General features: G+C 47.0%; 1 protein-coding gene across 1 annotated transcript; it reads left to right on the top strand.

Moving 5' to 3' along the window:
• Positions 1-1,895: 1,895 nt before the first annotated feature.
• Positions 1,896-22,883, top strand: Lck (LCK proto-oncogene, Src family tyrosine kinase). Its single transcript, XM_021733183.3, has 13 exons — positions 1,896-2,014; positions 13,952-14,061; positions 14,357-14,438; positions 14,596-14,686; positions 14,901-14,999; positions 15,146-15,249; positions 15,427-15,576; positions 15,859-16,011; positions 16,137-16,316; positions 18,264-18,340; positions 18,432-18,585; positions 18,675-18,806; positions 22,234-22,883. Exons 2-13 carry the CDS (start codon positions 13,957-13,959, stop codon positions 22,434-22,436), a joined length of 1,530 nt encoding a protein of 509 aa, XP_021588858.3. The 5' UTR covers positions 1,896-2,014; positions 13,952-13,956; the 3' UTR covers positions 22,437-22,883.
• The last annotated feature ends 1,812 nt before the right edge of the window (positions 22,884-24,695 follow it).

Consider the following 24,695-nt stretch of genomic DNA (forward strand, 5'->3'; position numbering starts at 1 on the left):
CTGATAAGCCTGGGTTTAAAGCCAGCTCCCCCACTTATTTGTTAGACATTTAGGAGGTCCCTAATTACTCCCTGAATCTGTCTTCTTCTAAAATGAAGATACTAATTCTCATTGGACAGGTAACTGACTATGGCTCAACTGAGGGAGTGCACAGTAAATACCCAGCCGATGTATTACTTAACATTGCCATCACATGATTACTCTTACACAGAGGCCCAGAGATGGACTATGAAGTGCTCAGGTTTACCTGGCAAGGGCAGCTGGACCTTGCACCAGGCCTGGGGCTCTGTTATCACCCTGGTTTTTTACTTTTGTGTTTCTCAGCCTTTGTTTCTGTTTTACCCTCTTTGACTTTCCAACTCAGGCTTCCTCCTCCCCCCACCCATTTCCTGTCCCCCTTCCCTCCACCGCTGAGGTGCACACAGACAGCATCAGCTTCCACCTCACAAACCCCAACAATGCTCTGTGGGCTCCCTTTCTCCCCACCCCCACTGCTTGCTCAGTGGAGCTCAGGAGGCCATGAACTTACACTTTTCTCCTAGTGGGGTCCAGGCTCAGTTCTTGGGCCTGAGAGGGGCCACCAGAGCTCTTCATATATCACTCACTGATGACCTGGTCCTCAGTTTATGATGGGTGCCATTTCCAGCCTGGATGCAGGAAATTGAATTTGGCCTGCCTGCTGTTTGTGGCAAGTTTCTTGCCTCCTGCTGATAACACAAAGTGCTGACAGTCTGACCAAAGCCCTTGTGTGCCTGGAGCAGTGCATTTTCTTGGCCTTCCACCAGTGTAGGAGATGGTGCCAGGCCGTGCTCTTCTACCAGGGGCTGTGGCCTCGCCTCTGCCTGCATTAGCAGTGCTGCCCCACCTATCAGCCATCATTAATAAGCATTATCCTGCCCTCTGTCTATAGCTGTCACCCTCTCCTCTTAAATGTTGTCCATCCTGACTCCCAACACAGGATGTTGTGAGTGTTCTGTCTGTAGAAGGGTTGTGCCCGTCCTTAGTCTATCCTGTGATTCTAATGAAGTTATTGTCCAAGCCCTGCAATGACATGAGTACTGTTCTGTCCTAACTATAGCAACTGTTTCAGCCTCAAGTGTGACTGTAACACATGTGGTCTTCTCTCTAACTATTTAACAGTCATATTGTTCTATCCTCTGACTGCCAATGAGAACTTTTTTTTTTTTTTTGGAATTGGGGATTGAACCCAAAGACACTTTAGCACTAAGCTACATCCCCCCAGTCCTTCTTTTTTTAGTTGTAGATGGACACATACCTTTACTTCATTCATCTATTTTTTATGTGGTGCTGAGGATCGAACCCAGCACCTCGCACATGTGAGGCAAGTACTCTGCCACTGAGCTACAACCCCAGCACCCCCAATCCTTTTTATTTTTTACTTTGAGACATAAATCTCACCAAGTTGCCTAGGCTGGCCTTGAACTTTCAGTCCTCCTGCCTCAGTCTCATGAGTAGCTGGGATTATATGTGTGTGCTACTGAACCTGGCAAATGATGTTACCTTTGCTGTCAGACTGAAACAAGGGGGCCACTCAGCAATCACACTGTGATAATGGTGCCACTTGCCTTTCTCTGACCAGGTATGTGCTCGCCTGCACTCACTGGGGTCAAGGGCTGCCCATGAATCACTTGCCCTGATAGAGTCTGGAGGGTAGGAGGGAGGGTCTATCAAACATCCTCCCCTGCACTTTAAACTTCCAAATACTACCCTCAGAATGAGTACGGTCCGGCCTGGAGATGTCTAGGACCCCTAGAGGCTGAGGGGCGGGGGGCTATTTTGACAGGAAGCTTGGGGTGCTACAGGCTTGTGGTTGGGCTGCTGGGGCCTGGTTGGCTGCAGAGCCCTCAGGAGGAGGCAGGAAGTCAGGGTGGAACGTGGGCGCAGGGAGACAGGTGGTGACTGCGACGGCAAGGGGAGCTGAGACTGTATCTGGGCAGCCGAGCAAGGCCAGGAGGACCATGTGAATGGGCCAGAGGGCTCCTGGGCCGGACAGGTAAGGAGTACTGGGAACAGGGGTCCAGGGACTGTGGTAGGAAGCCGAGCCCAGAGGGCTGAAGCCATGTGTAGGGCCACATCTGCAGCAACCCTTCAGGCTGAGAGAAATACGTCACTGGAGGTCAGCTGGATCTCCCCTTTCCTGTGAAATTGATGGCTCTTGCCTCTGCCACCATCTGAGGAGGAGATTATCGCTTCTTGGAGATCTGGCACATGGACATCAGGTATTAAAAAGGCCTTCAGAAATCACCACGTCCAGTTCCTCATCCCATGAGAATGAGGCATTTAAGACCCACCAGTAAAGCGGTGGCTGAGCTAAACCCTGGAGAGTAGTGGCCTAGGCTGGGACACCTTTTTGCTCCACAATGGAAAAGGGTCATAGGACAATCTTGAGTCAGAAGACCCAGGAATCCATACTTCTGGTCCCTAAGCCAGACAAGAACCTCTTGAAAGAGTCACCCAGAGGATCCAGATGGAGGGGTGAGAAGTGACCTTAGCCTAAGTGACCAGCATTGTTTGAGAGAGGGAGGAGACTACCAAGGGGAGCGAATGGGTTTGTGAGGGGATATTTGTCATCAGGGATGGAGTCCTTGGGCGGACACATCTGCTCTGACTCTGGGAAGTCTCAGAAAGAGAAAGATGAGAGAGGAAAGAGGAAGGGCTATTTTTATCCCGGACGGGAGTACAGCTGGCTCTAGGCAAGGAACTTCTGAACTTCCATCTGGAAAGTTGCCTTTCCTGCCTTGCCAAATGTCACAGCAGGATGTCCTCCCCTCTGCCCTGACCCTCCTGCTCAGCCCCAGCTGCGTGTATAGGTCAGTGTGTCCTCCCCATTCCGGCTTCAAACCCGGGTGGGGGAGCTCAGAACAGCACCGAAAGCTACCTCCGGTCTTCGGAGAGGCTAACTCTGAGCCTTCAGCTTCTGGGGGTAGTCCCCACCTCAGCCAGACTTTCCAGGTTTCCCCTGCCTCACTGGAGTTTTTCTTGTCACATATTTTCCACCTAGTCAGCATGTCCCAGCCTTTCTCCTATCTCCTGCCCCAAGGCCTGTCACCTGTTGTGGGGACTGAAGCTCTCCCTGAGTTCCAACAGGGCTCATCTACTCCTGGACAGGCACGAGCAGTCCCCTGCACTGAGCCCTGTGCTGGTGGATCCATCAGACACTGTGCCTAGCTTTTAGGGCTCAGGGACAGTGACTCTTCTCAAAGGGAGAAAGGGCCAAGGACAGGGGCAGAGAATGAGCTGAGGGTTCAGAGGAGGGAGAAGACCTCCCTCAAGGGGATCTGGAAAGCTTCCTGAAGAGTCAGGGAAGTTTTAGAACAGAGGCCCATTTTGGAGAGTGAAGCCCAAGGTCATTCATTATTCCTGAGTTCTGTTCCTTGGGACCATAAAGACAAAGTCCTCAGAGTAAAGGTAAGAGAGCCTAGAAGTGTGGTGTAGTGTGAAGAATGTGCATTTCAGGGTCAGAAAACCCAAGTAGAATTCCGGCTTTGCCATTTCCTTGAGTAGCTTCATAGCTCCAAACTTTAGTTTACTTATCTGTAAAGAGCAATAATAGATCTCTCCCTTACAGGGTACTTGCAGGAGGTCAAAGAGAAAATAATGACTCTGATGTGCCCTGGGTAGTACCTGACACATAGTAGGTGCTTAGGGGAAGCCAGGCACTTCCTTCCCTGCAAATGATGCACTAAGGGTTGGAAGGGCTGTCCACACCCAGAATCACACCTACTCAGCGCTTGGCCTTGGCAAGGCAATGAACCGCCCGCCCATTCCCTCACACTTGTGGTGTGGCTTTGCAAACGAGCTGAGCTTGTTTCCTGTGTGTAGTGGAGTGTGAGAACGAAGGCACACTGGATTTTGAGATAGGCTATAGGGTTTGCCTTAGAAGAGGGCCCCTTATATAGTCAGTCTCTCTCCCTCTCTCTCTCTCTCTCTCTCTCTCTCTCTCTCTCTCTCTCTCTCTCTCCCTCCTCCTCCTCCTCCTTTCCCTCTCTGTAAAACACCACAATTAATATCATCCTAAGAAAACTTAAGTATGCAGGTCTGCTCAGAGGTACAGGCAGGGGCTACACATACACCACAGGCTGGATCTTACAAATCCATAAAACACCTACAACTAGTGCTTCAAGATCAGGCTCAATTTATGAAAGCATTTCTGAGGAGAGGGGAGGTAAGGGCAGGTGGGACCAAGATATCATCCAGGAATGTTTTGTTTTTCCCTTTTGTCCTTTTTCTGCTCTTGCACTCTAAATAATACAAGTTCTACAATGAGCTACAGCCCAAGCTCTGGAATGTGTGTTTTTTTTTTTTTTTTTTTTTTTTTTTTTTTTGGTGGTACCAGGGAATTTAACCTAGGACCACTGAGTTACATCCCCAGCCCTTTTTATTTTTTGTTTTGAGACAGAGTCTCCCAAAGTTGCTGAGGCTGACCTTGAACTTGTGATCTTCCTGCTTCATTCTTCTGAGTCCCAAGGATTACAGGTGTGGGCCACCATGCCTGCCTGGAATGTGATCTTTAAAAATCCACCTCAGTGTGCATTTTAAAGTGTCTGGAGTTGTATCTCCAATGCTTGTGCTAAAGAACACTAGTTCCGAGAGGCACCTGGAAAGAAAAGGGCCCAATCAACATGGCCTCTTCTACAAGCTCTGTTTCCCCAGGAGTTTCACCGTCAGCGCTAGCTTGTTAAAAGCTCTGCAAGTCTCTCCAGAGAAGAAGCCTTAATTCATTTTGTCCGATCCAGTGTCTCCCAAATTTGCTGGGCACACAACCTCTTTTTCCTGTGCTGCCTGCCAGTTCCGCGTCTACACCTCTTGAGACAAGGATGGGAGTGGAAGGATACGACTCTGTACTTGACACTCCTCAAAGGATTGTGCCTCTGACAGAGTTTTTGTGTGGGTGGTGGTTTTGTTGTTTTTGTTTTTCGATTGTAAAATTAGCACATACTTGTTTTTTAAAAAAATTAGAATAGAGTCATAAAAAGAAATACCAGAAATGCAGCCCCCTCCAATTCTACTTCTGGGATGTACTCACTGGGAATATATTGGTGTGTGTCCTTCCAGATTTTTCCACATATAAACGATGCGAGACATCACAATGAAGATCCTGGTCCCCAGAGGCAGGCAGAGCAGGGTTCAACTCGAAACTCCACCACTCATTTGTTTGTTATGTGGCCTCAGACAAATGCTGTACCCAGTTGATGCCTCAGTTTTTGCATCTGTAAAATGGAGATAATAATAGCACTGATATCATAGAATTATCATAAGAATCGCATGAAATAATGCAAATAAAGGCTTAGCATAAGGCCTGGCTTGAAAGAATCCCCCACATACATATATTTAAATGCAAATTGGCTTACACTCTCCATTTTGTTTGGCAGCTTGCTTGCCCTGTTGATTCTAGGAGCTTTTCCTTGTCACAGAGCTCTACCAACACCCTTATCGACTTTAGCTAAATGGTAGTTTGGTAAAAGAGTAATGGTGATTTTGAGATGTTATTTCCTGGCCAGTTTTGCTGTCTTGTGTTGCTATGTTGTCAGGCGTCAGAAAGATTACCTTTCAGCCAGCTGATGACAGCCTCCTGTGAAATGAAGTGACCCATCAGAGGGACACCCTCTCTGTCACAGAGGGCAAGGCCAAGTGATAGCACTCTCTCTGTTTGCTTACCTCTGTGTCCCCCGCACTAGATCAGAGCCTGGCACACAGGAGGTGCCTGTTAGTTTTTTTATCAATAGGCTGACCAGTTAAGGCTGGGAATGTAGCTCTGTGGTAGGGGGCTTGCCTAGTTCCTGACATCATACCCGCAAAAAAAGGTGGTGGCTCCTTTAAGCCACTGACAGAGGCCTAAACCCAAAGATCTCTCCCATAGAGCAGCATTTCCCACATTATAGCCTGTTCCATCACTGATGTGTGTGAATAATTTCAGGGGATGATGGATGAACATTTACAAATGTTAATATGTGTGCTTATTTCATTGTGCACTAATGTGTAACTTCTGTTTACTTATGGCTGGTGATACTTGGTTTTTCATTGAAGGAGGTAAAGTTTTCATTTCGGGTAAACACATTAAAGGTAAAAAGGTGGTGTGTGGGAGTGCCAAAAATCACAAAAGAAAATGAAAATGGTAGAGATCATTTTAGTCTGGAAGACATTTAAGTCTGGTATCATAAGATGCCCGTGCTTAGCCCCAAATCATTCTCATATTTAAATTAATTACAACTGAGCCGCACCCCGAGCCCTATTCTTATTTTTTAGTCCTTATTACATACCAATCACCAGGTTAAGTATTTTATTATATGGGATCATCTATATGTAACCTAAAATGCTCATAACGGTCCCCAGATGCAGTTACTATTTTTTATTCCCATTTTGCAGATGGAGGAACTGAGGGAGGCTTAAAAGGTTTAGTAATCTATCCAAAGGCCCTTTGCCAGTGAGTAATTGAGAGATCATGAGATTGAACTTGAATCACTATGAAATGGACATAGTGAGCTGAGCTTCCATAACCTGTAGAAACTTTCATAAAATGTTATGGAGGGCTGGGGTTGTGGCTCAGTGGTAGAGCGCTCGCCTAGCCGTGCAAGGCCCTGGGTTTGATCCTCAGCATCACATAAAAAAAAAATAAAATAAAATAAAATAAATAAAATAAAATAAAGGTATTGTGTCCAACAACAACTGAAACAATATATATTTAAAAAATTATATGGATTGCCACACTATAAATAAGGTTGCATCCAAATAAAACTCCCAAGATGCAAATGCACATGGAAGTAACCCCAGGGCAGGAACTCGCTAAAAGGGGTGAATTACTGGTTAGGAGGCCTCTACTCAAATACCAATTAGAATAATTGCTTTATAGTTCTTATTGATGACAGTAACTAACTAGCAGAATAAGTTTTATGTTTAAACCACTCCTAATTTCTGAAAAGAAACACATCTTGTAGTTGGGGGTGTAGCTCAGTGGTACTGCACATGCTCATGTATGAGGCTGTCAGTTCAATTCAGCACACACACACACACACAAAAAAAAAAAACAGAAAGAAAGAAAATGGTACTATATAAAAAAGGAACATGTAAAAAAGAAGCAATCCTAGGCACATTGCTGATTTACCCACTAGCAATTATTTACTATGCCTGCAATCCTGATTCCCCCCCCACCCTTGGTACCAGGAATTGAATCCAAGGGCGCTTAACCTCTAAGCCACATCCCCAAACTTTTTTTTTTTTTTGTATTTTATTTAGAGACAGGATCTCACTGAGTTGCTTAGGGCCTCACTAAGTTGCTGAGGTTGGCTTCGAACTGCCATCCTCCTGAGCTGCTGCGATTGTAGGCATGTACCACTTTACCCAGCTTGCAATTCTGATTTTGGGGTATCATGATGAGGTTTATGTGGGTATCTATATCCAAGGCTCTTCACTGAACATATGCAACTTTGCCAATAACCAAATATCGGTGAGACACAAAGATCAAGTATTTAAAATGTTTTAAATGATTTATGACAGATTTTGCCACAAAATGGCCTGTGTACACTAATGATCTAAAGTAGAAGAGCCTACCTGGTCTTCATGTAAAGCATTGGCCCATATAACTCAGGCAAGAAGTTGGCACACATTTTAGACAAGATGTTTTAAAAATCAGTCTGGTTGGTGAGTTGGGAGAATGTCATCTTTTTTGTGGGGAGATACTGGAGAGTGAACCCAGGGTCTCACACATGCTAGGCAAGAGCTGTACCACTGAGCTGTATCCCCAGTCCTTTCTTGTTGTTGATGTTTTGTTGTTTTTTTTTTTTTTAAAGAGAGAATGAGAGAGAGGGGGGGACAGAGAGAGAGAGAGAGAGAGAGAGAGAGAGAGAGAGAGAGAGAATTTTAACATTTATTTATTTATTCTTAGTTCTCGGAGGACACAACATCTTTGTTGGTATGTGGTGCTGCTAGGCAAGTGTGCTACCGCTTGAGCCACATCCCCAGCCCCCGATGTTTTGTTGTTTTGAGACAGATCTTGCTAGGTTGCCCAGGCTGGGCTTGAACTTCAACTGCTCCTGCCTCAGCCTCCCAGATAGCTGGGATAATAATACACACCTCCAAGTCTGGCTCATTCACTTTTATGAGCTTTACATACATTGACTTAAAAAACATTAATATAGGGGCTGGGGTTGTGGTTCAGCAATAGAGCACTCTCTCTTTTTTTTTTTAACAGAGAGTGGGGCGGGGGAGAGAAACTTTAATATTTATTCTTTAATCATCGGCGGACACAACATCTTTGTTGGTATGTGGTGCTGAGGATCGAACCCGGGCCGCACGCATGCTAGGCGAGTGGGCTACCGCTTGAGCCACGTCCCCAGCCCCTAGAGCACTCTCCTATTACGGGCAAGGCCCTGGGTTTGATCCCCAGCACCACACAAAAATAAATAAATAAAGATATTGTGTCCAGGGGCTGGGGTTATGGCTCAGTGGTAGAGCGCTTGCCTGGCAAGTGCAAGGCCCCGGGTTTGATCTACAAGAATCAGAAATCCACAGCTACAATTCCTCAACAACCCTGGGACCAGAAAGCCTAGTTCAGAAGATTCACACAGCCTGAGATTTTTTTTCCTTTGGTATCAGGGATTGAATCCAGGGGTGCTTAATCACTGAATCAGATCCCCAGCCCTTTTTATTTTTGATTTTGCGACAGGGTCTCACTAAATTGCTTAGGGCCTTGCTGAGTTGCAGAGGCTGGCCTGGAACTTATGATCCTCCTGCCCAAGCCTCCCGAGTTGCTGGGATCACAGGTAGGCACACAGCCTGAGATCTTTTGGATCAATTAAACACACCATGTGTGCAGGGCTGATGTGTGTGTTGGGCAGGGTGAGCACATGGCTGAGGGGCTAGAAGGGCAGGCACCGGAATCCAGCTTCTACTCCACTTTTCAAGATTAACATGCCAGGGTTGGGTGGACCTCTAACAATGGGCAAAAAGTTCCCTGTGCCTCATGGGAAGCCAGGAACATTACAGATCCTAGTCAGAGATAGTCTAGAATCTACACAAGTCTCACTCTTGGCCTTGAGTTCCTGAGTTGGGAGAAGAGAATGTTCTCCTTCATTCACTCCAGAATTCGTCCTCATTGCCAGCTCTGGGAGCCCTGGGGATTCCTGAGATTTCTTTCTTCTTTCTTTCAGACAATGAGAAATTTATATTAAGCTTTAATTTTGACTTCTTTTTACTGACCTCATTATTAACCTGGTTAGATCACTTTGGCTACCCAGCAATTTTTGTCAAACTAAGACCAGAAAGATGAGACCTACATTTTTATAAACAGATGTATGTATCTATGGGCCTCACAGTGACACAGGGACGGGCCCTGCTGTACATACCCACATCTATTATGCATCCCTCTGTATGCACAGACTCATGCAGAACATGGATTTACACACAGAAGCACAACACTCCTGAATCCTGTGTAGACCTGCGTTCACCAGTGAGGAAAATGTAGATCCTGAAACATGCCTTCTAGGTAGAAGGCGAATTGTCCAAGAGAAAAGCCTTTGTTAGCACAATGGTCAAGTGCTGGGTGGGGAGTGGTCCACAGTTCAGACCTGTCTCTCTTCCTCTGGGACCTATCAGGACACCCCTTTCTCTGTAGGCTCCCCTTGGAATGAAAAATAGAGGAAAATACCTTGATAGAGAACATGGGATCTTGCCACGTTGCTCGTTACTAAAACACTCAGGGTCACTCCAGGGGAACTGGGCTGCGTGAAATAACCACACATGAGACAGAAATACTTTTTTCTTTGGGGGGTGCTGTGACGGTTCCTCTGACCTTAAGGGTCGGAAGAAAGAGAGCCCACACGTGCTGACCATTTTTATTGAGGAGAAGCCATTCAAATGAGGCAAAGGGTCAGGTTTCAAGGGGCTGAGTCAAGCTTCACAATGTCTGCTGTCAGCAGGTTGACTGACATCTAGGAAGGCCACACCCAAGGGCAGAGTAAGAGAAGGGGACACACAAACGGCGTTTCCATGGAAGATTCTATCCCAAACAGGGCAAAGGGAACAGGTGAGCATAGCTCGACCCCTGGGGCTGCAGGAAGGCGCGCCTATGCATGAAGACACATTTGGTGGCATTATTTCTACCCTCAAGATCGGGGCTACCGTCTTTAGCAACTTAAGAGTAGCCAGATCATTGGGGGGATGACCGGCAGTGCCTCAACTGATCAGGAGGGGAAAACGCTGGTCACAAGAGGTGACAGCCTCCCACAGGATCTGATTTGAGTTTGCTTCGGACAGGAACCCTTAGTGTGTTATTGGGAAAATCACCTAACCTCTTTGATCTTCCAACTTCTCCAGCTTTATTTTTCTTTTTATTAATTATTATTATCATTTCATCTCTTCAACTTGTTGTGGTTGTTTTGTTTGAGGTAGTGAGAATTGAACTCAGGGCACTCTACCACTGAACTCTATCACCAGACCTTTTTATTTTTTTATTTTATTTTTAATTTTCTTTTGTAGTTGTAGATGGACAGAATGCCTTTATTTTATTGTTAATTTTTATGTGGTGTTCAGGATCGAACCCAGTGCCTCATGCATGCTAGGCAAGCGCTTTGCCACTGAGCTACAGCTCCAGCCCTATTTTTTAAATTTGAGACAGGTTCTCGCTAAGTTGCTGAGGCTGGTCTTGAACTTACAATCCTCCTGCCTCAGCCTACTAAGTCACTGGGATTATAGGGGTGCACCAGGGCACCTGGAGCCTCACTCCCTCTCTTCTTTAAAGCAAGATTGGCAAATTACATGAGTACTTCTTAAACTCTTCCCTCCCAAGGACTATTGCCACTTCCTGTCCTACATTCCCTGACCCAATGGCTCTCATGGTTTAGAACTTTTTGCCTACTAACAAGCTTCACTTTTAGCTACTATTTTGTTTGTTTGTTTGTTTTCTAGTTTAAAAACTTTGTGTGTGTTTGTGTGTGTACTGGAGATTGAACCCAGGTCCTTGTCCATGCTAAGCATGTGTATAGTCCAAAGTTTAATCAGAGACTTAACTAATATGCACTGAAAAGATAATAATACAATTAGTCAAGCCAAGAACTAATTTCCCTACACACTCTTCTCTTCCTGGGGATGTGAACCCAGGGTTTTACACATTCTAAGCAGGTGTTTGCCACTGAGCCCCACACTGTCCCCAGTCTTAAAGGATATTAGATACTTTCTGGTGGATCAAGATTCAGTCCAAGACATAGATCCTCCTTGCATGTTCTCTTGGACTCTCCCTGAGGCTCTGTGGCTTCTCTTCTCTCCCCACCAGATCTCAGCCTGGACCAGGTGTGATCTCCATCCTAGATTCCTTCTGCCCCTTCCACTAGCTTCTCCTCACTTCTATAACCCAGTTCACCCTCTCTTCTTTTTTTAATTTTAATTTTTTTAGTTGTACATGACACAATACTTTTATTTTATTTAATTACTTTTTAATGTGGTGCTGAGGATAGAATCCAGTGCCTCACACATGCAAGGCAATCACTCTACCACTGAGCTACAACCCCAGCCCTCATCGACCCCCTCTTTTTTTTCCACCCCCTCTTTTTAACCCCAAACTTTTTCCTGCCTTTTTCCAAAATCTCCCAAACTGTCAAGCTAGTAAGAGACATTACTGATCTAGGCCTGCCGCCCATCTGATACTGGTATTCTCTCCTAGCATAACCAACCTGTGCTTTTTCTGAGGCGTGTTGAATCACAAACAACATGTCTAGTCTACCTTATTAGAGAGCTCGGCTCTTGGTATGTTCCAGGTTTCTATCAATCCTTTTGGGGGAGCTTTTAGTGCTCATCACTTCCTGGTTATAATCAAATGAGCATCCTAAAAGCCATACAGTCACAATGAGTGAACTCTGACCTGGCAGGATTTCTCAAATGTCCTCCTGCCCTCCTGACAGCAGTTCCTTGGGGTAGGAAGAAGAGTGACTCTGCTCCTTTTTTTTTTTCTGAAAGTCTTTTGGTTTGACTTAATATTCCATGAGCATTTTGTGTTTTCCTGCACAAGAGGTCCTTGTTGTTTAACTCATATGAATAAGATCGAGCAACATTCATGTTACAGGAATATGTGCACGCCATGACTTCCGGTATCTGCAGGAGGCTCTGAGTATCTCAGTTGAAGAAACATGAGCCTGAAGCAAAAAGTCCCACTTTCCCACCTTCCAGAGCAGGGGCTGATGGGGCAGAATGGGACCTGGTAGAAGTCTTTCCAAAGTGTATATTAAGATGACAGTTATATAAGATGACAAGAAAGGGATGATGATCCCCACATGACAGAAGAGGAAAAGTCAGGCTTCAAAGAATGATCTCAGTAAAGTCACAGTGTCACAACCAGTTTTTGAACATAGGTCTTTCAGATTCCAGGGCCTGTCTTCTGTCTTGCTAACCAGAAACCTCCAGGGCTCCCATCTCCGCTTCTACCTGGTATAGATCAGCCGCTGTAGCTTTGCTCTACCTCAAAGAGGCTCCGTGACTTTTAGCAGGCTTCCCTGGGCCTCACTTCGCTTATCTCAAATAAGAGGTTAAATCCAGGTCTGGTGGCTCTGGCCTGTAATCCCAGCTCCTTGGGAGGCTGAGGCAGGAAGGTTGCTTGAGCCCAGGAGTTAGACTCTCTCTCTAATAAATGAATAAATAAATAAACTCAGAGGGTAGTCTGATAGTTTCTAAGACCTTTACAGGTGGGAGAATCTGTGCACTGATCTTCTGCATATCAGTTGACATTTATTAATAATAACTAGCTCTCAGTGCTGAGTGGCTTTCAGGCAAATAAAGCACCCTTCATCAAGGGGGTGGAAGAGGCAGTAGGACTCCTGCATAAATCAGTCATCAAGGAACTCAGTGCCTGAGCTAATGACTGTGGTCTGAGTAGAATGATCCAGGGGCCTGGGGGGATAGGAAAACAAAGAACAATGGAAGGGCTCCAAAGAGTAGGTGACTTTTGAGTTGAACCTTGGAGGTGAAGTTCAAGTTCAGCAGATAGTCAGGCTGTGTGTGTGAGTGTGTGTGTGTGTGTGTGTATATATGTGTGTATGTGTGTGTATGTGTGTGTGTGTGTGTGTGTGTGTGTGTGTGTGTAGCTACACAGATTGAGAAGGTGGAGTTGATCTTGATATTAAATGGTCTTGAATGCAAGATAAATTATATTTTATCGGAGGACTAGTGTTTTCCAAGCAGTTCTGAGGAGCAGTCCCTGGGGAAGGATGTTTTCCATCCAGTCATCTTCAGAGGGAGGCTCCCACTCTGACTTGGGCAGCCAGCTCTTCTTTTACCTGCTGTGTCTATGTAGTTCTGCTTGATTTCATCTGACAAAAAGTTTCCGCTGCTAAAACAGGCAAACAAACAAAAAAGTTCTGGCCAACAAGGCCACTGAAGGGTTCTCTGCTGGTGAGAAGAAAAACCCTATTAGAAGGAGATTGTGTGGGTGTGGGTATGGGGGAGGGCAGAGGCCTGAGGGTGACTTTTGGAAGCCAGGGTCTCTCACCAGCTTCCTTAGTTGGCCGGGAAATTGTGATTAGGAGAGGGGCATCATCTTCTCTGGTAGAAGAGAATCTGATCAAAAACTTAGGTCTCCCTCAAGTCTTGGTAAAGTGTGTGACCTCTGGGAGGTAGTCCTCCAACTTGGAGACTGGCAGAGGGTGGGGAGGCAGGAAGTGGGTAACTAGACTGACAAAGGTGCTTGTGGCGGTTTGCCCATCCCAGGTGGGGGGCGGAGCATATGCGAGGCATAGGCCTGGTGTCAATGTACTTGTGGCCTGAGGGCTCTGAGGGGACACCAGTCAGGAACCCTCATTTCAGCTCTTCTGTAGCTGGTGAATGGGGGTCCGGCCGCTGACCATCTCAGGTACTTCCGGAAACTCCCAGGGCAACACCCTAAGACGCCTGATGTCCGGAGGGAACAGATCTAAGGGGAACTCCTTCAGCCCCCTCTCCATTTCCTCAGGGACCATGGGCTGTACCTGCAGCTCAAACCCTGAAGATGACTGGATGGAAAACATCGATGTGTGTGAGAACTGCCATTATCCCATAGTCCCACTGGATGGCAAGGGCACGGTAAGGGGCAAGATGGGGGTTGGTGAGGGAGCCAGGCGGGTGTGCAGCCCAGGAGAAAGAAAGAGCTCACTACTAGAGGCCCTTGAAATAACACAGCAGATCCTGGAACACAGAAGGAAAAAGAGGCCCAGAGATGGGAAGGGACCCTCCTGAGGTCACATAGTAAATACATAGTGGGCAAATTCAGAGATAAGAAATCAGGTGGGAGAAATGGAGGAGAGTAGGCAGAAAGGAGGGGAGCCAGGATCGGATCCGGTCATCTTTCTCTTACCCACCCTCATTTCCCATCCCACAGTTGCTCATGAGGAATGGCTCTGAAGTACGGGACCCACTTGTCACGTATGAGGGCTCCAACCCACCAGCCTCTCCACTGCAAGGTGACCCCAACCAGCAGAGCCGGGAAAATAAAGTCTGTGGATCCTTGGCTATTGGCCTTCTCCTCCCTTCTACATTATACTCTGTCCTTTCTTGGTCCAAGTCTCCAGAACTCTATTCTCCTAGGCCCGTTCTCCCTGACGCCCCCTGTCTTTACAGATAACCTGGTTATCGCCCTGCACAGCTATGAGCCCTCTCACGACGGAGACCTGGGCTTCGAGAAGGGTGAACAGCTCCGTATCCTGGAACAGTGAGTGTCCCTCCACCCACCCACCCTGCACTGTGGATTCTGTGAGAAAGCGTTGTCCCGGGTACTGCATCCCTCCTGGGGTCCTTGACTGGCTCGAAGTGGGTTCCTTTGGGACAAAATGCGAGGCTCCAGAATGCTGATCCAGGGGTCGCGGTGGCCTGAGTTACTGGGGACCCTGATCGAGGGTCTCCAGCTGACTGCCCCTGTGGCGCAGGAGCGGCGAGTGGTGGAAGGCGCAGTCCCTCACCACAGGCCAGGAAGGTTTCATCCCTTTCAACTTCGTGGCCAAAGCGAACAGTCTGGAACCCGAACCGTGAGTGGGGACCTTGGTGGGTGTGGGTGGGAACGGATCTAGGGATCTCGGAGAGGGGAGTGGTCCTGGGGATGGTGGCGAATGCTTGAGGATGATGGAGTTAAAAAGGACCCACAGCCGACGACCTTCGCTTCTTCCGTGCGCAGCTGGTTCTTCAAGAACCTAAGCCGCAAGGACGCTGAGCGGCAGCTCCTGGCGCCCGGGAACACGCACGGTTCCTTCTTGATCCGAGAAAGCGAGAGCACAGCTGGTGAGCGACTGGGCGGGGCCTGAGGGCGGGGCCTCGGAGGAGTGGGCGGGGCCGCGGGCGAGCAGGTGCTGGAGGAGCGGGGTTTGAGCCCTAGTCCAGGGCTGCAATGACAGTGCGGCTAGCAGGAGGCCACCCCTTCTCCTTTGCGTTTTTTTTTTGGTTTGTTCATTCATTCAGGATCATTTTCACTGTCGGTCCGGGACTTCGACCAGAATCAGGGAGAGGTGGTGAAACATTACAAGATCCGTAACCTAGACAACGGCGGGTTCTACATCTCCCCTCGCATCACTTTTCCCGGATTGCATGAACTGGTCCGCCATTACACCAGTGAGCCCCAGCAGGACCCCTCACCTGTGCCCTATCAGCCTGTCTCCCCCTAGTCCTTCTCAGGGGTACCTTCAACCATCTTTCAGGGTACTCCTTCATTACCAAGTGGGTGAGATGTGGTACCTGACCCTACAGCCCAGATGTAGGGTGACCGACCTTCACCCCGCTTCATTACATTCCTCTAGAAGGGAACTTGGAGAGCTGGGGGTTGGGGAAAGCACCCAAGGCCTCGCATATTGACAGCCCCCTCCCTCTCCCTTGCCCTTGCCCTTGCCCTTGCAGATACTTCTGATGGGCTGTGCACTAGGTTGAGCCGCCCCTGCCAGACCCAGAAGCCCCAGAAGCCGTGGTGGGAGGACGAGTGGGAGGTTCCCAGGGAGACGCTGAAGCTGGTGGAGCGACTGGGGGCCGGCCAGTTCGGGGAGGTGTGGATGGGTGAGTACGGGCTTCCAAGACTGCTGGGAAAGAGGGGAGAGGGAGGCGTCCACTTTCGGGGCAGCTGCTTGGCTCTGGGAGCAGGAGTTCCACAACTCCTTCACTCCCTCCTGTTCCCTATCCAGGGTACTACAACGGGCACACGAAGGTGGCAGTGAAGAGCCTGAAGCAAGGCAGCATGTCCCCTGACGCCTTCCTCGCTGAGGCCAACCTCATGAAGCAGCTGCAGCACCCGCGGCTGGTCCGGCTGTACGCGGTGGTCACCCAGGAGCCAATCTACATCATCACCGAATACATGGAGAATGGTGGGTGCTACAGCCATACCTGGACGCTGGAGGACACTGCTGGAGGACACCCCTTCCTACCTCTACTCTACCCCTATCCTACTGGAGTGGGGCGGGGGGATACCCCTTTTGCTCTGGCCAAACACTGAGGGTTTTCCTGGGCATCTAAAGACCCACCTACAGGGCTGAGAAGAAGCTGTGTCATCTGAGTCTGTCTACCACCCAGCCTGAGGTGGCAGCCTTTGGAAGAATATTCATCCCCATCTTTCCTGACCTGCAGTCAGTCCCTTTTGCATTTTTCCAAAGTCAAAGCATCTCAGGATGCTTGACCTCAGAAAATGAGTAGGTCCTTAGTTCTGTTTCTCTCCTTTCTTCCCTGGAAACTTGGGAGGATGGATTTGCTCCAAAGCCTCCTTTTCAGTTCTGGGTGAGCCCCACGCCTCTCTGGGACTGCTTTTGGACAGAGTGAGAATCCTATCAAGAGGGATATGAGTTTCTAGGCTCAGCTTTGAAGCCACTGATTTGCCATGTGTGGTATAGGCCAACTCCCTGTACTGTCTGTGGTATTCAGCTCCTCTAAGTTCAACAGCAGAAATCTAAAAGGGCTCATCCAAAAATAATATGCAATGTCCATTAAGGACCTAGAGTCTGACTGCCTGGATAGTCTTGGCTTCATGATTATGAAGCTTTGGGCAGATCACATCACTTATTTCTGCCATGGTTCTCATCTGTAAAATAGTGGTACTAATGCAATAGGCACTCCCTCATAAGGTCTTTGTGAGGATGAGAGTTAGAACAATCTCTGCCATAAATTTGTTGCTGTTATCTGGCTCTGATTGTTTGGGAGTACAAGATATGTCTCTCTTTCAGGGAGAGAAATAAACTGTTAATTAGCTACTGTGTTCTGGAAGTGGCAAAGAGGTTTTGTCTTGAGTAATAACTTTTATAGTTGCTTAGAGTGCTGAGTTGAGAAGGATTCTGAGGCTCATTGGAAATGAACATTGGAATTGATGCATCTGCCCCTAATGCTTGAATGGCAGCACATGTTCACATATTTACTGTGTCTGAGTGAGGTTTTCATCTTTGCTGCATAATTCAGCACTTATAGTGGGGACAGGTTGTTGTTATTCTCACATTTTTTTTTTATTGGTGCTTGAGATTGAACCCAGGACCTTATGCATGCAAGGCAAGCACTCTACCAACTGAGCTATATCACCAGCCCTTCACATGGGGTTTTAATCTCTTAGATAGGGCAAGTGGTCACTAACTCTATCCCAACAACTCACATCCATGGTGTCCTCCCAGATGCCCTCCACTACCAGAGAGGTGGTCCCTCAGGCCTCCAGGGACCACTTTCCCTACTTCTCATTCAATACATTCAGCACTGGGCACTGAAAACATGGATGCTTGGACATGGATGAATCAAACAAGGTTTCTACTGTAAGGGAAACTTGATTTTAACTTTGGGCAATGGGAAAACCAAAGTTTATGCCATGGGGGAAGTTCCAGCATGCCAGAGGAATGTGGATGATGATGTAACTTATTAAACCTGGTAAGATCTAGAAAGGCTTCCTAGAAGAATAATCTAGTGGACTGTGAAACAAGAATAGAATTTTTTTTAGCAGGCAGAGATAAAACAAAGAAATGTTGAGATGGTCTGTGTGAAGAATCTGAAAATTGTCCATAGTGGGGGCAGTGAGAGAAGTAGGGTGGGCAGAGCAACCACAAAGTGGAGCAGGCAAGGTTTTGGATGCCCAGCTAAGTTGTTGGGGCCTACTTTATTCTGACAAGGAGCTTACAGACCCCTCCAACCATACTCTATACCCTGAGCATACTCACCTTGAACTCCTCCATTCTCCTAATTCTTCCTTTCCATGTGTCAGACACTGCCTCTAGATTCCAGTTAGGGGAGGAGAGTCTGGGACCCTTTCGGGCAACTTGGTCAGCAACTCTTGCTTCTGCCCACAGGGAGCCTGGTGGATTTTCTCAAGACCTCCTCAGGCATCAAATTGACCATCAACAAACTCTTGGACATGGCAGCCCAAGTAAGGAGACTGGGGAGCAGTTTGGCATGGGTACAGACCCGTGGGGTGAGGATGCCCAGCCCAGGGCTGATGACCTGTACCTGGCCAACAGATTGCAGAGGGCATGGCATTCATTGAAGAGCGGAATTACATCCACCGTGACCTGCGAGCTGCAAACATCCTGGTGTCTGACACCCTGAGCTGCAAGATTGCAGACTTTGGCCTAGCACGGCTCATTGAGGACAATGAGTACACAGCCAGGGAGGGTAGGTGTGGGACATGAGGGAGTTCTGGGGTCTGCAGGGTCGGGCCAGGCAGACCCGGGTGACCTCACTCTTTCCCCACCTCCCTACAGGGGCCAAATTTCCCATTAAGTGGACAGCACCAGAGGCCATCAACTACGGGACATTCACCATCAAGTCAGATGTGTGGTCTTTCGGAATTCTATTGACGGAAATTGTTACCCATGGCCGTATCCCTTACCCAGGTCAGTGCCAAGGGTAGGAACCACAGGGTTATAGGGAAGGGCAAAAAAAATCTTTGTCTTCTTACTCACTGCTTTCCAGGTTCTGAATTTAAACTTTTGGCTGCTTATCCTGTATCCTCTGAGGAGTGTGACTCCAAGGATCCTAAGCAGATCCCAGCGCTGGCTTTCATCACTGTCTCTGGATCTTGTTCTTCTTTTCCAGATCCTTTCTTTAATTCTGGCATGGGCAGCCTAGTATGGTAGAAGTGGATCTAGCATGGGAGTCAAAAGATCTTTTTTTTTTTTTTTTAAACCAGATTGGTCATTGATTCTAACTTTCTGTTTGGCTTTGATCAGATCATTCTATCTTTTCGTATCTATTAAATATAAGATCAAAATAGGCTGGGCTCTGTGACAAGGGAGGCTGAGGCAGGAGGATTACAAGTTCCAGGACAGCTTCAGTAACCCAGGAAGACCCTCTCTCAAAATAATAAAAAGTAAAAAGGGTGGGGGAAGTAGCTCAGTAGTAAAGCCAAAGCCACCCCTGAGTTCAATCCTCTACATATACCTACAAAAAAAAAAAAAAAAAAGGAAAGAAAAGAAAAAAAAGTTAAAAATACTGCTTAACTCATACTAAGCTATTATTAATCATTACTTTGGGCAAGTAACGTCATTTCTCTCAGCCTCAATTTCCTGATATTAGAAAAAAGAGATTCTGTGAAAGAGCCTGACTCATAGTAGGTGCTCACTAAATACTGGTTTCTCTTTCCTCTGAAGCTTTTCATCTAAAGAGGGTGAAACAGATACTATCCCCACATCCTCCATGTCTGGAACAATATTCTTAACCCTAAATTCATCCAAGACAGGGGTGGGATTTTTTTTTTTTAATGGTACCAGAGATTGAACCCATGGGTGCTTAAAAACTGAGCCATATCTCCAGCCATTAAAAAAAAAAATTAATCTAGAGACAAGGTCTCACTAAATTACTTAGGGCTTGTCAAGTTGATGAGGCTGGTTTTGGACTTGTGATCCTCCTGCCTCAACCTCCTGAGCCACTGAGATTACAGGGTGCATCATCACACTTGGCCCCAGTGGTATAATTTTTTTTTTTTTTGAAAGGAACTCACTAAGAAACTCTAGGGAAAGGAAATGGAAAAGGAAATTGGGAGCAGGGAGGTTATGGAACACAGTGGCTGGATTTGCAGAGGCTTCCCACATTCCCAGTAAAATGTGAAAAGAACTTTACTCCTAGGAAGGTAAAGGCATCTTGTGTTCAGATGAGAGGTGGACTCTCTGCCCTGGGCTTTCCCCTCACACAGTCCAGAGCCATTGCTGGACCTAGACCACACTCCAGGTGTTCTGCCTACAGTCCTTCCCATCCTCCACTGTGCCTATGGAGGCAAACCCATAGAAAATGTCTCCATTAGAAGAAAAGGTAGTGAAAGCAGGATGACAGATCTTGGGGATATAGACAGTGGCAGAGCACTTGCCTAGCAAGCTGAAGGCCCTGGGTCTAATCCCCAGCACCACAGAAAAGAAAATGATGATGAACAGGAACTGACAGGTGGCATTAAGGTCAGGGGGACAAATGGAAGCAACAGGGATCTTGGTGAATTTGCATCTGCTCCAGTGGAAGGAGTTTATTGTTGTTGTTGTTGTTTGTTTGTTTGTTTGTTTAACAGTGCTGGGGATGGAACCCAAGGACATTGTATTACTGAGTCACATCTCCAGTTCATTTTATTTTCTATTTTGAGACAGGGTCTTGCTAAGTTGCCCAAGTTGCTCTCAAACTTAGATTTCTCCTGCTTCAGCTTCCCAAGTGGCTGGGATTTCAGGCACGGGCAACTGAGGCTGGAAATCTTTTTTTTTTTTTTTCAAGAGAAGCCCAAACTTGGAGTTTTAGGAAAACCTGCTTATTTCCAAATATAGGTGATCGATTCAAATTGTTTAAAACACCATATGGAACAAACCAAAGTGGGCCTGTGAGCTATATTTAGGCTGGCTTTTGTCTGTGGGTTGGCACCCTCCACTCTTCATGGGTGTTTGGTTCCCTGGTCTGCATTTTTCTGTGTCCTGATTTTAAAATGTGAGGGACCTGTAAAAGGTAAAGGCCTCCCAGAGCAAGATGTGGGCAAAACTTTTTTTCACTCTTGACCAGGCCCAAACTCTGCAGGAGCAAAACTTTTATTTTGCTAAGCATTCACAGTGCATGCCTATAGTTTATTCTACTCAGGCGGCTGAAGCAGGAGGATTGCTTGGGTCAGTCTGGGTAACATAGCAAGACCCCCATCTCAAAAACAAAAACAAAACTAGAAGGGTTTTGTCTTTGGGGATTAATTGTCTTCTCTCAAGAGACTGAAGAAGAAATCAGAGGCTGCGTGGGTATTGTAGAAATAGGGAGCTGTGGGTCTGGGGATATAGCTCAGTTGGTAGAGTGCTTATCTCTTGCCTCTCATGTATAAGGCCCTGGGTTCAATCCCCAGCACCACAAAATTATTGCTGTGACCATGCAGTTCTCCAGAGTACCTCCTCTTGAGAAAAGGTACATGCCAGAAGCTGCCATGGGGGCCAGAAGCTACCATGGGGACTAGGAGTAGCACAAAAGAAGGTTACCAACCCAATGACTATTTCATATGGCTCATGGAGAGGCCTGGTGAGCCTTCTCAGTGAGGGGCAGAGTCTGTTTTGCTGGAGTCTGGAGGTCCATCTGCTCTCCTCATGTGCCTTGTCCCAAAGCTAGAGATGCCTCCTCCTGCCCTGGGTCCAGACCACCATATCATTCCCACCAAATCATAACAACCTCAGGTGCCTTTATGAAGCCTCTCCTGTTCAAGCACTATACCTGGTGCTTTGTATGCACTAGCTCACTGTGTCCCCTTAAGAACTCTGTGAGGTAGGAACAACTATTTACTTCATTTTCCAGGTGAGGAAACTGAGGTTCAAAGAGGTGGCTTACACAAGGTCCCACAGCTAACACGTGTGTCACTGAGTGTGTAATCTGTAACAGGAACTCCCAGTGGTCTCACTGATATTTAGCAGGTACCATTAGTGTGGCCTACCACTGATGAAAACCTTTTGGATTGGTACTCACACAACCACGCCATTTAAATATTCTGAACATTGCCTGTATTTGTCAGTTTTCTGTTACTGTAAGGAAATACTTCATGGAGGTTAGGAAGCAAAGAGGAAGAGGAGGGGTTGGGGTCCAATACCCCATCAAAGGCAGGCTTCCAATGATCTCACTTCCTCGCTTGGCCCCACCTCCTAAAAGTTCAACCATCTCCCATAAGTGTCACAGGCTTATGGACTGTGGAACATAAGGTTGAGGACCAAGCCTTCAACACATGGATCTTTGGGGAATATTTAAGATCCCAATTCTAGCATCAGCCCTGCCTGTGGGCTTTCAAAGCCTGGAGGTTTGATGTCCTTGTTTCCTATTGATCTCCAGGGATGACCAATCCTGAGGTGATTCAGAATCTGGAGCGAGGCTATCGCATGGTTAGGCCTGACAACTGTCCAGAGGAGTTGTACCACCTCATGATGCTGTGCTGGAAGGAGCATCCAGAGGACCGACCCACCTTTGACTACCTACGCAGTGTACTGGAGGACTTCTTCACGGCCACAGAGGGCCAGTACCAGCCCCAACCTTGATATTGATAGGCCTAGCTGGCTTGAGGCTTTCCCCCATCTGGCCACCCTGGCTTGGGAAGTTGGGGTTCTTGTGCCACATTCACATGACCTATGCACTTATGGACTTTATACATGAATCTCACCCACATGTGACACATGTGTATTGTGTGTCATATGCATATCCCATAGTTGTGTGGGTTCTACATGTGTCTTGTACGTGTATAATCTGTGCACATATGTTTTGGAGACAATGATCTAAAGTGTCTCTTTCTAGACACTCCCATTTTCTGAGACCACAGAGTGGGGAAAGAGGTTTATGATTGACACCTGCTTCTGTCTACCTCTTTTCTTTCTCTGGTCCAGAAGTTCCTTGCAGCCTGGGACCTTATCTGATCATACCTTTTGTACTCCTCCTCAGGGCCTGGCACACATCAGGAGCTCAATAAATCTCAGTTGATGAAGGTTGTATATCTCTCTGCTGTGCACCACCTTCTTTCCTTGTGGGGAGATACTAGGGATTTGGAAGATGGGAACTAGGTCACCCTGAGTTGGATTAAGAGATGGGATGAGGGCTGGGGATGTGGCTCAAGTGGTAGCGTGCTCACCTGGCATGCGTGCGGCCCGGGTTCGATCCTCGGCACCACATACAAACAAAGATGTTGTGTCCGCCGAGAACTAAAAAATAAATATTAAAAAATTTTCTCTCTCTCTCTCTCTCTCTCCTCTCTCTTTAAAAAAAAAAAAAAAAAAAGAGAGAGAGAGATGGGATGAGTAGCCGGGCGTGGTGGCACATGCCTATAGTCCCAGAGGTTTGGGAGGTTGAGTTAGGAGGATTGCAAGTTCAAACCCAGCCTCAGAAAGTTATCAAGCTCCTAAGTGACTCAGTGAGACTCTCTCTAAATAAAATACGAAAACGGGCTGGGGATGTGGTTCAGTGGTTAAGTGCCCCTGAGTTCAATCCCTAATACCAAAGAGAGAGAGAGGTATGGGATGAATGGATATTTGAACTTTTTCAGCCCTGGTGATGCTGGGGGCCAAGGGAGGGCCCTACAACTGTGCTATATGGGCCTCTACAAACCTCTTCAAATGGAACACCCTCTCCCCAAAGGAGGAGAACCTCCTAGGGACTGGGCATGCCATATGACCTTCCTCTGCTTTATATTAAGAGCAATAGAATTTTTTTCTTATAGCTACTTATTTAAGAGTTATTTCACCTTCAGGATCTGTGATGTGTGTGTGTGTGTGTGTGTGTGTGTGTGCGCGTGCGCGCATTATCGGGATTGTGGAATTGAACTCAGTGCTCCACACATACTTTTTTTTATTTGTTGTAATTGGACACAAAACCTTTATTTTGTTGATTTATATGTGGTGCTGAGGATTGAACACAGGGTCTCGCATGTGCTAGGCAAGCGCTCTACCACTGAGACACAACCCCAGCCCAGGGCTCCACACATTCTAAGCAAGTACTTTGCCACTGAGCTACATCCCCAGCCCTTCTGTAAACTTCATTTTGAGACAGTGTCTCACTGAGTTGCCCAGGCTGGACTTTGACTTGTGATTCTCCTGTCTCAGCCTCCAGTGTTACTGGGATTACAGGTGACCGACACCGTTTCCAGCAAAGGGTGTTTTAAAATATTGATTTTTTAATTCACTCATTTAACAAATATTTATTGGACCTCTACTGTGTGCCAGGCACTGTTTGAGGCTCATAGGCTATGCAGTAGGCAATACACACACAAACCTCTATTTCATAACATTTACATTCTAGCAAGGGAAAACATGCAATAAACATCACAAAGAAGTAAAATTGGGGCTGGGGATGTGGCTCAAGCGGTAGCGCGCTCCCCTGGCATGCGTTCGGCCAGGGTTCCATCCCAGCACCACAAACAAACAAAGATGTTGTGTCCGCCAAATACTAACAAATAAATATTTTTTAAAAAAAAGAAGTAAAATTATATAGAATGCTGTAGATGATGAGTGCTAAGGCAAAATGAGGGCAAGGTAAGGGGAGTTAGGAATGTTATATTTTGGGGAGGTTTGCAATGTTAAAGGTTGTCAGGAAAGACCTCACTGAGAAGGCAACATTTTTTTATTGTTGTTGTTTTGGGTGCTAGGGATCAAACCCACGCCCTTGCACATGCTAGGCAAATGCTCTACTACTGTCACCCTAGTGGAAGAAAGTGACTTAAGCAAAGCTTTGAAGGTGAAGAATGAACCACATAAAAGGAAGGTGAGGCAGGAGCTTAGCTGGCTCTGGGAGGTAATGCTGGCCTGAGAGGG

Source organism: Ictidomys tridecemlineatus, chromosome 11, assembly GCF_052094955.1.
Source record: "Ictidomys tridecemlineatus isolate mIctTri1 chromosome 11, mIctTri1.hap1, whole genome shotgun sequence".
Taxonomy (NCBI): domain Eukaryota; kingdom Metazoa; phylum Chordata; class Mammalia; order Rodentia; family Sciuridae; genus Ictidomys; species Ictidomys tridecemlineatus.

Excerpts from the sequence above, each read along its gene's own strand:
- Lck (XM_021733183.3), top strand. The coding sequence starts at position 13,957 with ATGGGCTGTACCTGCAGCTCAAACCCTGAAGATGACTGGATGGAAAAC. Across the intron at positions 14,439-14,595 it reads ACCAGCCTCTCCACTGCAAG|ATAACCTGGTTATCGCCCTG; the intron begins GTGACCCCAACC and ends CTGTCTTTACAG. Across the intron at positions 18,807-22,233 it reads TGGCCGTATCCCTTACCCAG|GGATGACCAATCCTGAGGTG; the intron begins GTCAGTGCCAAG and ends ATTGATCTCCAG.